The 17,500-nt window shown below is 45.1% G+C and overlaps 1 protein-coding gene across 4 annotated transcripts in view; it reads left to right on the forward strand.

The window, feature by feature from the left end:
• FLNB (filamin B) overlaps positions 1 to 13,419 on the forward strand; it is a 71,569-nt gene extending 58,150 nt beyond the window's left edge. For 3 of the 4 annotated variants that reach the window (XM_030501064.1, XM_030501066.1, XM_030501063.1), the window contains 13 exons: positions 190 to 363; positions 512 to 670; positions 1,059 to 1,262; positions 1,867 to 2,019; positions 2,341 to 2,463; positions 3,039 to 3,305; positions 3,728 to 3,865; positions 3,956 to 4,071; positions 5,899 to 6,031; positions 7,047 to 7,223; positions 9,660 to 9,878; positions 10,820 to 11,023; positions 11,716 to 13,419. In XM_030501064.1, the coding sequence (XP_030356924.1) occupies positions 190 to 363; positions 512 to 670; positions 1,059 to 1,262; positions 1,867 to 2,019; positions 2,341 to 2,463; positions 3,039 to 3,305; positions 3,728 to 3,865; positions 3,956 to 4,071; positions 5,899 to 6,031; positions 7,047 to 7,223; positions 9,660 to 9,878; positions 10,820 to 11,023; positions 11,716 to 11,903 (2,255 nt within the window). In that variant the 3' untranslated portion in view covers positions 11,904 to 13,419. The remainder of the gene's footprint in view (positions 1 to 189; positions 364 to 511; positions 671 to 1,058; positions 1,263 to 1,866; positions 2,020 to 2,340; positions 2,464 to 3,038; positions 3,306 to 3,727; positions 3,866 to 3,955; positions 4,072 to 5,898; positions 6,032 to 7,046; positions 7,224 to 9,659; positions 9,879 to 10,819; positions 11,024 to 11,715) is intronic. The other variant, XM_030501065.1, reaches the window with a different exon arrangement.
• Positions 13,420 to 17,500: the final 4,081 nt, after the last annotated feature.

Genomic DNA, 17,500 nt, shown 5'->3' on the forward strand with positions numbered 1-17,500 from the left:
TAAATCTAGCAGACTGAATAGAGCTTTGGTCTTAGTGGATTGATTTGAGATTCTGTTACTGTTTTCTTTTGAAAACATGCATCTAAGCTGCATTTTCAGTACCAAGCACTGGATCTTCCTCTTTGGACCAAGTCTTTGGACTTGGTATGCACAAAGATTTACAGAAGTGCTGTTCTCCTTGTTTCCTAGGTGGGCTGGACTTGGCTATTGAAGGACCTTCAAAAGCAGAGATCAGCTGCATTGATAACAAAGACGGGACATGCACAGTCACGTACCTGCCTACTCTACCTGGGAACTACAGCATCCTGGTCAAGTACAATGACAAACACATCCCAGGCAGTCCATTCACGGCCAAGATCACAGGTATAAAATTTAGACTTCTGGAAGCACTTCATAGTGAATATTAACCTCTGATAGCGTGGAGGACCTGGTTTGTGGCTGGAACATGAAGTTCTCTGACTTGTTCTGCACTTGATCTTGTGAAATTTCTGACTTGTTTCTCCTTATTCAGATGATAGCAGAAGACGGTCCCAGGTTAAGCTTGGTTCTGCCGCTGACTTTTTGTTGGACATCAGTGAGACTGATCTCAGTCTCCTGACAGCCACCATTAAAGCCCCGTCAGGTCGTGATGAGCCTTGTCTACTGAAAAGGCTACCCAATAACCACATTGGTAAGTTCTGACAGTCTTGATCTGAGAAAGTAGTATAGTAGCGTCTACTCCAGTTTGCTTTGCTATGTAAAATGACTCACTTCCCTGCTCTTTCCCAGAAGAGCATTGTAAAACTAAGTTGTTGAAGTTGTTTGGTACAGTTGGCCAGAGACAGAAGAGTATGAAGAATGACCTCTTGTATTGGTTTGTGAGTGATGTGCCAGATTGTGATTGAAGGGCTTTTTGTCAGCATATGTGAATGGCTTTGTGGCCCATTTGAGAGCAACACGTCAACACGTGTAAAGAGAGTTCTCTTTCAGTATTTCACTTCTTGGTGTGACTAAGGCATATGAATCAAGTATAAATGCATAAAAAGTGAGTAAGTTTGTCACATTTCTCTGCTTTGTAGGCATCTCATTCATTCCACGGGAAGTTGGAGAGCATCTGGTTAGCATCAAGAAAAATGGGAGCCATGTACCAAACAGCCCTGTAACAATCATGGTGGTCCAGTCTGAGATAGGAGATGCCAGACGAGCAAGAGTTTTTGGACGTGGCTTGGTAGAAGGACGAACCTTTGAAATGTGTGACTTTATTGTAGACACAAGGGATGCAGGTTAGTTCCATTGCAAAGGCACTGTGAGGTGCTATGAGAGATGTATTCTCTCTAAATGAAAGCATTGTCTCCCTCAGCATGCAACCACCAAGTTGCAAGCTGCAAAGCAGCACATGCAAAAAATGTATTAAGCATGCATTATTGTCAGTTGTTAAGTACAGACATTGCTGTTAACTTCTAAAATGCTTTGTGTTGTCTTGGCTGATGTCTTCTGTCACAGCCAACAGGCGCTGTGATTGAGACACTGATGGAGCTTTTCTTTCATTTGATGGTGCTTGTTCTAGTATCATTGTGTACAGCAACAAGGAGATTAGGAAGGTATTTCCCTGTTGGTTTAGTGTGGAGCCTTGGCCACAGTCTTTGAAGCTAACTTTACGATGTTAATGAAATAAAAGGGATATGGTCAGAGCATTTTAGGTGCTGAATGCATGCTATGCCTTGAATATCTGCTTAGGACTACAAAAATGTCATTATGACATCATGCAACTCCCATGTGCCCATTGTGATGCAAACCTACTGGCTAGCTACTGCTATGGGTTTGGACTATTTTATGTCAAATTTATAAAAGCAGTGGAAATCTGAGACTAACTTAGCTGTATTGTAGGTTATGGTGGGATCTCACTGGCAGTTGAAGGACCCAGCAAGGTAGATATCCAAACTGAAGACCTAGAGGATGGAACTTGCAAAGTGTCCTATTTTCCAACTGTACCTGGCGTGTACATTGTGTCCACTAAATTTGCAGATGAACATATTCCAGGTAAGCAGAAATCGGGCAGCTTTTTAGTTAGTAAACAAAAGCCTTACCTAGCTGGCCAGTGCACTGGAGCTGTGGGTGGGCTCTGTGATCTGGCTCGGACTGTAAGTCCCAAAGATTCAAGGAGGTCCTAAGAGTACCCTCCACAAGCAGCAAACATCCAAAACTGTTCTGGTTACATGGGTGTATTTCACTTGGACCTGACTGCTAGCTGGAAATAAAACTTCCTCTATGATCCATTACAAGTCGGAGGAAGCTTTCACTCCTCCCCTTGATGCAGTGTGTAATGAGCAGAGGATGAATGACTTTCTCTGGTACTTACAGGCAGCCCATTTACTGTGAAGATAAGTGGTGAAGGAAGAGTTAAGGAGAGCATCACACGAACAAGACGGGCTCCCTCTGTTGCAACAGTAGGAAGCATATGTGACCTGAACTTAAAAATTCCAGGTAAGCAATGTCCTCATCCTCATAACCATAACTTGCACTTGTATAGCTTGGGTGTACCTGAAGCAGTAGAAATAGGAACTTCAGTGTTGTTAAAACATCCTCATATAAAGATAGTTGAGGGGAGAAACTGTGGTAGTGTGGTCTCTCTGAATAGTTAAAAATAAGCATAAATGTGATCAGCATATGGAGAAATAAATACCAGGGGGGCCTAAATCTATTCTGCGTACAGCAGGCTGGAGAATGGGCTGCACAGCTCACCCTGTCTCCAGCGTTTTAAGATCATCATGCCAGCTGATAAGTGTTTGTACTGCTGTCTGTCAAAGGTAAATGATGTAGGCCAGTCTTAGCTGGCTGTATTTATGCAGCCTCTTCAACTGCCTCCATAGCACCTGGTAAGCTGTAACTGGCCAGGCTTGCTGCTCAGCAGCACACATCTAGCTGAGCATACAATCTGGCACCTATGTGCCTCTTCTGTCATTTGTAGTGTGTGAGCTCAGGTCCTGCTTCCAAAAACAAAATACCAAAACCATTTGTCACTTTCTAATTTGCTTTTTTTTTTATTCTGTTTTTGTCAGAAATTGATTGTGGAGATATGACAGCCCAGGTAACTAGTCCCTCTGGGAGAAACTTCGATGCCGAAATTGTAGAAGCTGACAAAAACACCTATTGCGTCCGCTTTGTGCCACAAGAAATGGGAGTCCACACTGTGGATGTCAAATACAGAGGGCAGCCAGTGCCAGGCAGCCCCTTCCAGTTCACGGTGGGACCGCTGGGTGAGGGAGGAGCCCATAAAGTGAGAGCTGGAGGCCCAGGGCTGGAGCGTGGAGAGACGGGTGTCCCAGGTGAGTCCTCTGCTCGCATAGGCTCCAGTGCCCGCTGTGCGCAGGTCTGCCGCACAGTGCTTTGGTTTCTGTTGACCTGTCCTCTGAGAGCTTGAGCAGAGCTTGGTGTAAGGCTGTAGGTTCACCCCAAGCCAGGGAGAAATAATACTGCTGCATCATGCAGATAGAGTCTGGAAATCCGTGTTTTGGAAATTGACTGCTCTCACAGGATGAACTTGAGGTGTGTTACACAGGGCAGATAGGCTAATTCAAGGCTAATAAGAGCCTCTTGGGGAAACTGCTAAGTGTTATCACCCAGGATGATGGGTGAGGTACCATTCCTCATACACGTAAGTATGGGATGCTGCCTGGTCTGTTAGGAAGAAGCTGCAACCCAGAAGCAGCAAACTGACTCTTATGTGTGCTCTCGTGTGTTTCAACAGCTGAGTTCAGTATATGGACACGGGAAGCTGGAGCTGGAGGACTGTCTATTGCTGTAGAAGGCCCAAGTAAAGCAGAAATTGCCTTTGAGGACCATAAAGATGGATCTTGTGGTGTATCATACATAGTTCAAGAGCCAGGTACATACCAAGACCAAGTCATGCTGAAATAATAGTGAATGCTACTTTCAAAGAAACTAAGGACACTCACTGTTTCTTTTCTCCCTGCAGGCAACTATGAGGTGTCCATAAAGTTCAATGATGAACACATTCCTGAAAGCCCCTACCTGGTTCCTGTCATCGCCCCCTCTGATGATGCTCGTAGGCTCACTGTCACTAGCCTTCAGGTGAGACATAAGGAAACATCTCCAAAACTTACCACACAGACTGATTTCGTCCTTGTTCTCCAAGACCAAAATGGTTTTCCTTTCTTAGTAACAGCCTTGCCCTGGCTGGTGCTTGTTTTCAAACAGCCTGCAGCCAGAGAGAGATTTTTGGCAGCTGGCCCTTGGTAATGGGCTGGTAGAGTTGGCCCAGCTCTAGCTAGCCAAAATATGAAGGCAGAAGGCTCAACAGAGTGTATTATGGGAATTAGGAATAAGAGGCTCTGGAAAGAGCACTGGAGGCTGTAAAACTTGTCTTCCACCCGCATTAGCTTGGGGAGAACTGAAACATGAATGTGATCATGCTGGTACTGAGTTACTTGGTTGGCACATTGACTGAAGAGCAGGGTTTCCACAGGCGAAGCAGTGCAGGGCTGCATGGTTGGGAAGTAGCTGCAGCTTTGCTGGAGCATTTGAGTGGGCAGATGGAGGGGGCCCCACCATGAGCTCAGAGCACAGATTTGCGCTGGCCAACGTCACGCAACCACAGTCGCAGCTCAGATGATTCATGAACAGTAGTGAATCTCAGAGTGAATCACAGCTTTGTAGTTGGTCTGGGCTCATCTGTTAACCTCACCTTAACCTCACCATATCATTTTGGTATGTGTGTGGTTACATGCATTAAAATACAAGTAACATTAAAGGCCTGACTTAAATCTTCAAAGCCAGAAACTTGGATGTGAGACTGAGAATCTGTGTCTAAATATACTGTACCTCAGTTCTCATCAAGTGGGCTAAGCAGTTAGTACTTCAGTTGTGGTGCTTTTTTGGATATATCCCAGCTGTGGTCCCCAGGAGTTTGCCTGGGCTGCAGGACTCCTCCACTTTGGCCGTGGAAATGAATCACGGCAGTCTGATCGGATAGTATCTCTTCTAACCAGGAGTTACAAGGGCGTTGATTAGTCACTGTGGTATTGATGTTTCTCTTGTGTTTCATTTAAAGACTCTTTGACAGGAATACTCGCTTCAATTAAGTCCTGGAGAGGCAGATAAAGCTGAGTATTCAGTAACAGAGCACAGTGGGCAGCATCAGCCTCTGCTAAACCCGCATCAGGGACTTGCTTTATATATTGTACCTCAGTTCTACTCAGTTGCATTTATTTCCCTCTTCAGGATTTAGTTGAAAACAAAATCAGGTAAAGTATGTTAAGTATAAAATATTACTGCTGGATAGCTGCATGGGCTGCTCTGGTTGAGGACCGTTGCAGCATGGATGCTGAGCTACCTCGCCTTCTACTGATGGCCTGACACACAGCAACATCTGGTTTCATGATTTAAATTGCTTTCTTATGTTAAGAAGTCTTGTGGTGGCGTTCTAAATGCAGCCTCTTGTGGCAAATATAAACATGCATATTACTCTTTCAGACAACTGGATTATCAGAGGCTTTTCCCCTGAATGAATCTGGAACGAATGAACGGGCTGAAAAATGGAGCTATAGCTTAAGCATCCTTTAAATCAAGTGCCTGAATACCACAGCCTGACCTCAGTGATAACGGGTGACTAGTGTCATAAACCTGCCTCTGCCTGATTTGGCAGAGTTGCTGGCTTCCCAAACTGGTCTGTTACCATGGGAAAAATCAGCCTAGCCAACATGGGTGACTGCTGAATCAGCCACTCCCTAAGAGGGAGGGAGCTTCTGATCTGAGAGTAAATTCAAATCACAGCTTTATGCCTTTTGTTGAAACTGAAAAAAAGAAAAACTGTGCTAAAGAGGTTATTTCCCTGCCACAAATCTTGTGCTGTCTGAAACGAGAAGTTTAAATTTGATAATCTGACTGTTGCATTCTCAGGAGTCTGGATTAAAAGTTAATCAGCCAGCATCCTTTGCTATAAGGCTGAATGGGGCAAAGGGCAAGATCGATGCTAAAGTCCACAGCCCCTCCGGAGCTGTAGAAGAGTGCCATGTGTCCGAGCTGGAGCCAGGTGAGCACAGCTTTTCATTGGTTGAAACAAACTGGGTGACCTCCAAAACACGCTTGCTGTGTTTAGTCCCTTTGTCTTGTGAACAGTGTACCCAAGGGACAAGCACCTGGCTTGGAGAATGACCTCTTGCTGTCAAGAGTTGTTTGGTCAGGGTTATGTCCTTGCTTTTCCTAGATAGCTCCTGAAATGGCTGAGGCCTAACTCGTGTAAGATATAGATATTTAAGTCTTGGCTTGCTAGTGAAGGTAGAGTGGTATTAATCATAGACGAAATATGATGTGGTTGTTGAATTTAGCCAGGGAAGAAGTTTATTTTTCAAAGCTATGCTTCCATCTTTGACTAATAGTTTATTTTTAACTCGCAGTCCTTCATACGAAAGGTCAAGGAAGCTGAATATACGCAAACATTACAGAAAGCTCAGCACCTATTTCAGCAATGAGCTTTTCTTTTTCTCATGAAGTCTGAATGATTTATGGTCTGTACTATGGACAGACAGCAGCTGTCTGGCTGGGAAAGATCAGTCTCTCCCCTGGGTTAACATGCAATCAAAAATGCTAAATATCAGCAAACTGCTAAATGACTTTATTAAATAAAGGTGTGGTGTCTGTGGTGTCAGAGAAGTTGCTGTTAAGATTTGGCTTTCTCTTACCAGCTGCTTTTCGTCTCTGCTGCTCCCTCGCCCGCTGACAGGTTGGGCTGTGATTAAGCTGTCATGTTTAGTGCACATGTGAGGCAAATAACACTAAAACTCACCCTGCAGACTAGATGACAGCTGTGATCAGGTCGTGGTAGACAAGGTGAAAATGAAACCCATGACACCTCTTGTGATAAATACAGTGTTTTCCTACTTAAGTATGAGCTTAGCAGCTTGTATTGCTGAGTTGTCTTAAGGTGAGACCAAAATATGTCAAAGCATTACTTGGGTTGCTTGGAAGCCTTGCTTGGGTTGCTACCCAGCCCTGCACTGGGTTTAATTGCTGTTTTATTGTTCTCTCTGGTATATGGTCTCTTGCAGATAAGTACGCCGTTCGGTTCATCCCCCATGAGAACGGCATCCACTTGATTGATGTGAAGTTCAACGGGAGCCACGTCGTGGGCAGCCCTTTCAAAGTGCGTGTCGGGGAGCCCGGGCAGGCGGGCAACCCTGCACTCGTCACAGCGTATGGGGCCGGCCTGGAGAGCGGTACCACGGGTAACCCTGCTTTTACAGCTCTGATACAGACCTGTTGGCGCTTGGATGTTGAGAGAGGCAGAACCTGTTCCTAGGCATATTTTTGCATGACTTTCACTGCTAAGGCAGCTGAACTAACACCCATTCTCTGCTGACCTGGGCACAGGCTAACTTTGCTTTCTTGCATGCTCCTCAAGTCTTATAACCATCTATTGGCCAGTCTGCAGGTTATACTGAGACATAACAAACTTAAAACCTGTGTAAACCAACAACTACAGCATGAGTTCACTTGAACTGGTTAGCAGCTGAGCTGTGACTCTTCTGGGTAGCTTAGCTCCATGTCGGTGGTCCCTTGCAGTGCCTGAGGTGCTCTGGCTCCCTTCCACGCATGAACATGATGTGTGCAAAGGCTGGAGGCTTTTGTGAATGCAGATACTGAGTTGGCTGTCTAGCTGAAGGAGTCTTGTTTAACTTGCATACCCCCGTTACTTAAATGGGTACAAGGGCATACCCAGTTAGCTTTTCTTCAGTGCTCGCACCTCTAAGGAATTTCAAGTTAAATGTAATTTGATGCGTAAAGTCCAGGGAGTGTGGTGTATTGTTCTGTTTGTAGTGTGCTACATGTGCTTCAGATGCAGTGTGAATGCTGACTCTTCTTGGAAATCTGATACCTACTTATCTGCTGTGGCTGCCCCATCTGATAGTTCTCAACTCAAAAATGTAGGGTTTAGGGTTTGAGGGTTTTTTTTTCTCATTTATATGATTTACTGCCTTAGTAAGAAAGTATGAAGACATTCCAGGATGTGCACTTCGATTTGTGTACTTTCTTAGGCCACACACACAGGTGAACAGCAGAGTAAAACTGATATTTTTTTACCTTTTGATAGGCAAGGTGATAGCTAGTTCCTCTTATCCTATCTATTGATGTCTTTTGTGGATCCCATTTCATACCTTTTTTCTTTCCTGGGTAAAAATAAATACTGCAGTTATTCAGTCAAAGCTTCTGCTGTTCTGGAGAAACCAAGCAGTTGGTTTTGGAAACAGGCAGCTATACTATGTAAAAATAAAGACATTATACCCTGTGCTGCTTTAATAGGTGGAAACAAAAGCACTCATTAATACTAGTCACTGATGCATCAGGGACAGGGCAATTTTTCTTCATCTATAAAAGCGCTTGGGGTTGTTTGTTTTTAATCTAAATAGACTGTTCAACTTCAGCAAAGTTACTCTTTGCCCCCTTGTTGAATCCTGGCCGCTGCCAAAAGCTCAGTGCCCTGGGAGCCGCTGAGCAGCAGTTTCTGAACAATGACCTAGTGTAGAGGTTTCAATAGCCGGTGGCTGTGCACCTTAAACGTCCCCCCAGGAGGGGTGCACGTCTGCAGCCTCCAACAAAGCAAGCCTTCATCTGGGGCACAGGGAAAGAGCAGTGTCTTTGGAGCAAGAAGTCTTCAGCGGGAAGCTGTGTGAAGCTTGCTGGCTTTGGAAATTAATCTTTCTCCATTTGAGCAGTGCATGTTGCCTCACAGGCAGCACCAGTGAGATTTACTGCTAAAGCACAGGAAGATGGTACAATCATCTGTGGGAGCTGGGTTCTTTCAGCATTGCGACACAGCAGCCTCTTGTGTGGAGGAGAGGCTAGAAACTTCTCCCTAGTTTACCATCATGCCTGCATGCTTCAGTTGCATGCATGAACTTTCCCGTAACCATCCTGGTTTTGACTGAGCTCGAGCACTTTATTCCTCCTCAGCAGTGTCTCATACAACAGCCCAAAGATCATAAATATTTGAAGCCAGAGTTCGACAGTAAATTATTTGGGGGCTGAAAGTCTTGCTGAATTTTTTCTTGTGTTGCTGGCGTTGTGTCATTGACTTAGTATTAGCAGCAATAATTCAGCTGTGTTAACCAGATGCTGTAATTAAACAAGCTTTTGTTTCCACAAACTGCTTGGAGTGCTGTTGCTGAGCAGTTCAAACACCCGTTTCCTCCAGGAGATCTCCTGTCCCTTGTCTCTCTTGCTTTCTTGTGGGCTCTTCACTGCTGATTTGCAGTCCAGGCAGTGAGATGGCTCTGAGTTTTCCCGAGCTTAGCCTTGCAGGAGGCTGGCTGTGTTGGCACAGGCTACAACACCCAGCAGAAAGGCTCTTGTTCTCAGTTTTCTCTCCAAGCCAGTCTTTTGATTCCAAATTACTTCCATTTTGTCCCTGAAGGGCTCTCATGACCCGTTCTCCCTCACAGTCACATAACAGGAGCAGAGGAGGGAGCTGAGTGCCGGCAGGGAGACTGCTGGGGTGCAGAGCCCCTGTGTGACGATGCTGGTGGGGTGTGTGTGTGTGCTGTCCCTCCCTATGTGCAGCCTTGTCTTATACCGAATTACCCATTCCTGTGTAATAACTGAGGCTGCTTGTGTAACCTCGGGTGTGAGGAAGAGTGTGTCTTACTGTGCCTACGTCTTTCTAGGATTGCAGTCGGAGTTTTTCATTAACACGACCAAGGCTGGTCCAGGTACCCTCTCTGTTACAATTGAAGGGCCATCAAAGGTGAAAATGGACTGCCAGGAAACTCCAGAAGGTTACAAAGTCATGTACACACCCATGGCTCCAGGAAACTATTTAATTGGAGTTAAATATGGTGGACCTAACCACATAGTGGGCAGCCCCTTCAAGGCAAAGGTTACAGGTAAAAAGCTACCCAGTATTTACTGTGTGCCTGAAGTAGTTTGTGTCATTGAGTAAACATGTCCCACTGAGATAGTGAGGCATTCAGATCTAGATGCCCAAAAACATGAGAAGAGAAACATTTCTCCCTATCACCTCCAAAGCCTAGATGAGGGATCTCAGGAGAGGCTACAGGAGCATTAGCTGTGGAGCTTGCCAGCTTGACTCAGTGGAGCGCTGTAAAACGCTTGCATGGGGGAATGTGAAATCCTGACCTAGTGCTAGGGTGTTGTACTGGTAGCAGGGAAATATGACTTATTTACCCCTTTCCCCCCCCCTTCAAAGCCTGAAACCTGGTCACCTGTAGCATAAGTGATGTCCCTCTTGGTCTCATTTTGGTGCAGGTGTCACCTAAGCAAAGATCAGTAATGTCTGGGAAGCTTTTAGATGATGTGAGGAAGGCTGGTTTAGGAAGCTCTTTCTCCGGTGCTGTGTTTAAGCACAGACTGGAGTTCATCTTTACTGCTGCCCCTGAGCTAGTGAGCCCTCTCCTGGTGCCCGTGGCGCGGTGATGTTCTTGGGAGTGGATGGCAGGGTCTGCACTCCTCTGGGCTGGGATATGCTCTGCTTTCAAAATGGGTTGTTGCAAAATTGCACCTGCTTTTCTGCCAACTTTTGGCATTTGGTGATTGGAGCACAATTAACTCTTCTTAAGCAGCCAGCTTTGCTTAATGCATCCTGAAGTTCCTGTGGTCCTTTAACCACTCAAGGGCTCTGGGATGGGGTTGTTGCCAGTGTTGCTTGAAGATGTCGGCTTAAAAATCCAAGAGGGAAATTGCTCCTCTCAAAAAATGCATTTTGGATGCAGAATGCGTGCTAGTCATTAGGAGGGTTTTGAAACCTCCTTGTAAATGCCTTTCAGATGGAGTGAATCTGAATGTCTGAAACCCTTTCTGCTTCCAGGACAGCGACTGGTTAGCCCAGGCAGTGCTAACGAAACTTCTTCCATCCTGGTGGAGTCAGTGACAAGGTCTTCAACTGAAACTTGCTATAGCGCCATTCCCAAATCCACCTCAGATGCTAGCAAAGTGGTTTCCCGGGGAGCAGGACTCTCAAAGGCTTTTGTGGGTCAGAAAAGCTCCTTCTCTGTGGACTGCAGCAAAGCAGGTATGGGTATAGGAACCAGCAGGACTTTTTTTTTGGCTAAACCACTTTTCAGAGTTAAAATTCAGAGCTTGAGCGGATGATCTGGTTCTAAAGAAAATCTCTAAATGCTACACGGTGCTTGCCATATCAGACCTGATATAGAGGCTGTAAAGATGCCAGTTCCTTTCCATATGGCTTTATCTGAGCCAAGTGCACCTGAAAGAAACCGCAGGGTCATGGCATGAGAACGAACAGGTTGCTGAACTTGGGCAGCCCTCATGGTGCATTGTAGCATGTAATGCAAGGTGTTCCCGTAAGCCTTGAGCACTGATCACCATCCTCTGGGAGCGTTGCAGTGGTAGGATTACAGACCAGCCATGTTCATTGGTCTCTGCTATTAACTTCTAACCAAGTATTTGAACGGCAGTGCCTGCTCGTTTTCACAAGCACTGTTAATGTCTCCTGTGCTCTAGTTATTTAGTGGTAGCCTCTCAGGTCTGGCAAAATGCACAGATGAACTCTTGCCTCTATGAGGTTGAAGGCTTTTTTAAATGAAATTCCTTCTTGTACCAAATTACTTTAGCCATACCTCAGACTGCCACTCCGTGAATTAAAGTAACAAAATCCTTGTGTTATGGGGCTAATAAATTACAGTACAGCCATGCTTGTTTATTTAGGCTTAGCAATGCTAACAGTCTGTTATTTTGCTGTAGGTTCAAATATGTTGTTAGTTGGCGTCCACGGGCCTACAATACCATGTGAAGAGGTATCCATCAAGCATTTGGGCAGCCATCAGTACAACGTAACGTATGTTGTCAAGGAAAGGGGTGACTATATTCTGGCTGTGAAGTGGGGTGACGAGCACATCCCTGGGAGTCCCTTCCATGTCACCGTTCCTTAAACTTGCCAGAACTCGTCGGAATCGATCTTTGTTTGCAGTTCAGATGTAGAGTTATACTGGGTGCAGTCCTGTTGCAAAATGCGGTATCTAGATACACACGGCTCACATTTCAATACAGTTGGAAGTAAACTCTGTAACTTCATTTTTTTACAAGCATTTCACTTCTATCCTACTTACCAACCTAATGTCAATCTATTTAATGTCCTCCTCAAATTGTACTTCGGCAATACTGTCCAGGTCACTGTTAATGCTTGGAGAATCATGTGGATAACTAGACACTAATTTCCCTTGCGGATGTTAAAGACTTTAGATGTTAATCGAAAACTGGAATTTGTCTTTGTAATTGGGTATCTTAACTACTGATTTTATTTGACTGGAGACTTTACATTTTAGTTATGGAATATGACTTGGGCTGTCCCCAGTTCAAATTCTTTTCTGTAAAGAAATGAGGTAAAACTGGTACTATAATAGGTGCCTTTGTATACTTGATCAATTTTAACGCTTAACATTATAAAAAGCTACTAAAAGTGGCTTTACCACTCAAATTTAAAATGTTTCTGAAAATGCTTTGCTAACGGTTTACATTTAGGAAAAGTTTATCTTTTATAGCAAACCAAAAGCAGACTGAAAAAGACTTCCTGGAAGCTTTCAGCCTTTCTAAACTTCGTACGCTTTGTAAATCTAGACAGGTAGCTTTTTGGCCATGATGCGGTTTTTAATTAGCTTGGGATTCTGCTGAGATTTCTGTGACTTTACAGCTAACTCCCCACACTCTTTTTGATTCATTTTAAGAGCAACCCCGGGGTTGGCTGGATTAAATAAAGGCCCTGGAGGCTGCGGGCCAGACTGAGACGGTGCAAAGAAGCCAGCCTGGGGATGGGCCCCCCCATCTGTAGTTGGGTATGGGGCGGGAGGGAGGGTGGGTGTGCGAATTTACCAATCACAGCAATACCAATCAACAAACCCACCTTTGGGGCAAGTTGTTTTATTGCATCTTGGTCCAAGGACATGGCTGGAGCATGCTCATCTCTCCTGGAATCCCCCTTGCGCCACAAAAGGCATTCCAGCTGAGGGATGGGGAGTGAAAACTTCCTTATAACTTCTCTATCTGCCCTGGATTACTCCATGCTACTTCCCAAGTCCATATCTGAATTGCTGTCAGCTGCTGGGGCTTTAGTAAACTCTCCAAATGAGTTTTAACTCTGCAGTTAGGAGAAGGTAGGATTTGTTGAGAACCTGTTGAAACGTCACTGTCTGACCCTAGGGAGAAGTTCATGGTTACGGTTCTGTAGTTACATGTGGGTGCACTACTCTCCAGCACAGTCATTGCGGAAATAAAGGAAGGTTGGGTTTTTTTACTGTGCTTTTTTTGTGCCTTAATGTGAAATGCTCACTACATTGTAAACTAGGAAGTAAAAACAAAATAAACTGGAATAAAATGCAGGATTGTAAAATTGTATCTTATAACTTATTAAATAGAAATGTTTGCTTCATTAAAATGTGCATGTTAAAAACAGCATTGGATTCTTTTCATATGTAGTCAGTAAAGCTCAAACTACAGCATGCAGCAGCTTTAGGTGGCCTGAATAACCCCATACCCATGAGCTGTGCTGTGAAAAACTTGGGCATAACCTGTTACCAGCCTGATCCCAGGGCACTGCTGGCAGCACCCGCTGGCTCCTCCGGGCTCCCTGTGGTTGTTTGCAGAAGGCGGTTCCCGGCAGGACGCTGTACCTGGGGCCGGCCGGCTCCGGCACAGGGCCATGGAAACCAGCAGATGTTTTCCCAAACACACTCCCGCTGGAAGCCCTGCTGAAACCTGAGGCACAGCAGTTGCCAAGGACTCCCCTGCCTCAGGTTTATCAGATTATTTCCTTTTTATAGTTAACCGTGTTTCATTAGCTGTGTGCTATGTCAGCCTGAACCTCCCATTTCATGTTGTTAAACAAAACAAACCCAAAAAAACTGGATACAGCTGTTGGGTTGTGTAAACTTCGAGAGCTTCATGCCTGTGTGACTCCTAATTCCCAGTAACCCTCCTCTTGTCTGGCCTTCTCTTGCCTGTTACTGCTTGGCACCTTGGTCTAATTATTAGCTGAAATTAATGGGAGTTGTCTGTGAAGTTGATGCACCCTGATTGTTACCTCGTCTGAGGTTACCTCCAGCAAAAGCTGAGCTCTGCTTCAAGCGAGCAATTCTGCCTTGCCTGGGCACTGACAACTGTGGGTGGCCACAAAAATGAACTTGCGAAGGACAGCAAGCACACGGTGGTGGTGATGAGAAGAGGCTTTGGTGCAGCATGGCTGTATTGATCTTATTTGGCAACTAGGTTCAGCCAACGCCACCAGCTCTGGCAGCTGAGGACTGACTTTCTGTTGGGCACAAAGTGGTGCTTTGGGAGGGACTGTGCTCCGTGTTTGGTCCTTGGCACAATGGTGAAGGTTTCCATTTGCAGTTCCCACCTTAGCAGGCAGCTGTGGGGCTGGGATATCGCTGTACCTGGTTACTGGTGTCCCACTGCCTCTTGCTCAGTAGACTTGGAATGGTATGAGATGCACTTCATTATTTATGGAGGTCTTTGCCTCTAGCTGAGGAAGTGCTCTTTTCTGTGTTTGGTTGAACTAAAGTTCTTGCTTCCATCTGTTTCTGATGGCCATCACTGGCCAACAGTATCTTGTATACTTGGGTGTTGCTCAGAACTGAGAATTGCATTTTGTGTTGTGCAGCTCCATTCCAGACATGCTATTTCTATTACAGAAAAAACAGGAGCATCCACCACTTCTGATCAGTGCCTTGGAGGCTTGGAGGCTCCTGGGGAGAAGAGAGGTAGTTGACAGCCCCACAGTGTACTTAAACCTGCTGGCAGCACAGCCCTTGCTTTCTGCACCACGCGCAAATGTGAATGGATGCCTTTTGTTTTACTGTGCATCATACAGAAGATGCAAGAGGTCTCGTGTTAGCTGGGGGAAGCAGTTTGTTACAGGCCCAGCTCTGTCAGGCATTAGCAGTGGTGAAGGTCCCAGTTTGCTGTAGGTGTCCTTCATGCTAGATACAAAGCTGCTTTCTGCAGGGCTGCAGTGCCTGGCTGTGCATCATCCTGGGGGAAAAACCCTCGGGCATGGGCACTTCAGCTGGCCCCAGGCTGCAGTACATGCTTTAAACTTTGCCAGCTCTATCATTTGCCCCAGCATTACCCTGGCAGCACAGGGTTCACTTTTCAAAGCAGCCTCAGCCTTTCTGAAATACAGTATTGTTAAGTTCAGCTCCTTCCAAAAGACACAAGGTGTTGTTTCTGCTCAGCTGCTTGCCTCAGGCAAGGGCAAAGGTGATCCATCCAGGGCCTGCCAGGAGCTTGTCTCCTTCAACGTTTGCATGCCAGTAAAATAGTTCTCATGCCATTCGACACCTGGTATATTACTCTTCTTGCAATATAATAAAGCCTTGAGTAGTATTGTTTGGGGTGTAGCACCAAGCACTTTGCTTTATTAATGGGCTAAACATGTTTCCCCTGTGACACATGTGCTGGTGGACTCATGGCAGCTTGGACATATGGTGACCAACGGGGCTGACCATGGGCTGATGGTATCTTCTTGCCCTTTCCAGTATCAGTGTAAGGGGTTATCTTTAATAAACTAAAGATATGTATCTTAACTAATTATTAGAACTTTAAATTATTTCAAACTAATTCTTTTAATTATTTTAAAGATATATAAAGATAGATATAAAAGACAATCCAGTATACTTAATTTTTCTTGTGATGTTACTGCAGCAGTAAGTCTCCAGTCCATGCCAGGCCTGGGGCTTGGCAGAATACTTTGTGTGTCCAAAATAGATCTCCCTTCAACCACCAAAAAGCACTGAGCTGCTCTGATGTTTATCGGGTGTATTAGCAATGCGGGTGGTGGGGCTGTTGCTTAGCAGGACTGTGGGTTTGGTCAGATTATGCAAACCCTGTAATTAGTTTTCCCTCTAATTGTCTGTAGAAAGTGAGATTGTGAAGTTTCCAATCTAGAACCTGCTTTTTTCTCTACTCAGTTTTAGCTTCTAAAGGTGTTTGTTTAAACTGGTTTGATTTTATTTTCAACACTTTTACCCCACTTTGGGAAGTATTTGCAATCCAGACAATGCACCTTTGTTACTTAAAAAAGTAAAAAGGAAACAAACTACGTATTAATCACATTTAAAAGCCTGTCCAAAGTGGTTACATATAAACAAACATCACTTGACAGAAACTGGGATGGAGTTGCATGAAACTGCTAATTCAGCGAATGGCACAATGCATTTTACACAGTGATTTTTATTCATCTGAAGAAAGACTCTTTCCAAAGCATTTGTTGCTATGACAGCTGGCTGTGCTGCTCTCTCCCATGGGCTAAACCAAACTGGTTGCCCAGTTTGGCCTCTGCCAGGTCAGAGACAACTCTGGACCCGTTGGCATGCAGGGGATGGGGTCTCATAAAACTGCTGTCAGCATCCCCAGGTGTTTATTCTGTCCTCTGTGCTGGCTGGCCTCAAGGATCTTATTTTTCTCAGTATTTTTCTTATTCTATACATCTTCTGTCTGCATCCAGAGTAGCAGAAAGGAGTGTGTGAAGTTTTGCTGCCAGCAGCAGTGGTGCAGGACATGCCACTGGAGCACCCAGCTGTATTGCTGCGGGCCAGGACCAAACCCTCCTGGTACCCACACCATTCAGCATCAAACTTCCCAGCTCCTGAAAGCAAACGTCTATTTTAAAATACATGCTTTCCCTCTGTTACAGTAACTTAGAGAGATTCCTATCCCACCGTGATGTGCCACGTCTTCATGGCTCCATCCGAGCTGGAGAGGAAGCAGCAGGATGGGCTACAGCACTCTGCAGCCTGCAGCAGTTGTTCATATTCAGCAGGTCCCTCTTGCAGAAGGTTATCAAAACAGCCCTGCTGCCAGCTCTCCTCTTGTGCAGGGCTGTTTCCCCAGGGCCTCCTGGGAAAATGGTTTTAAATGGCTTTTCGGAATTCCTCAGACTTTCAGAGTTAATTTTCATAGATGTGAGTTTATATTGCACGCTTTGAAAAAACATTGTCACTGAATCAGGCTGGATTTATAGCTCATGTCGCTATTAATTCCGCCATGATTTAAAGTGCATTCTTTATATAACTTAAATGAAAGGCTAGTATACGTGATTTAAAAAAAAAAAAAAATAGGCAAAATATGGTTTAGTAGGACCCAGAGGTAAGTCTGACAGCTCTTTCCTGTGATGAACTGCCTTTCTGCAGGACCTTGGTGCTGCAAATATTTACATCCATGCTTAGCTGGAAGCCTGTGAATCCTTCGAGCCCCGTCCAGGAGCTGCCCTTGCTGGGAGGGTATTTCTTTCTGACAGTGATGTCCTGCTAAAGTATGTTTTTTGGGGGGTGGGATTTTGCATCTGGCTTCACTGAAAGTGGCTGGGTTCAGGCCTTCCTCCCAGCTGAGACGCACAGAAAGTGGCCACGTCTCAAATGCCAGCGTTTGCAGAGCTTTCCAGGGAAGGTTTCTGGTTCCTTAGCCAATATGGAAATTAATTCCTATAAATCCGTCTCCCAGCTAACAGAAAATACGCTGCAAACACTGACAG

This window comes from Strigops habroptila, chromosome 11 (assembly GCF_004027225.2).
Source record: "Strigops habroptila isolate Jane chromosome 11, bStrHab1.2.pri, whole genome shotgun sequence".
Classification (NCBI taxonomy): Eukaryota; Metazoa; Chordata; class Aves; order Psittaciformes; family Psittacidae; genus Strigops; species Strigops habroptila.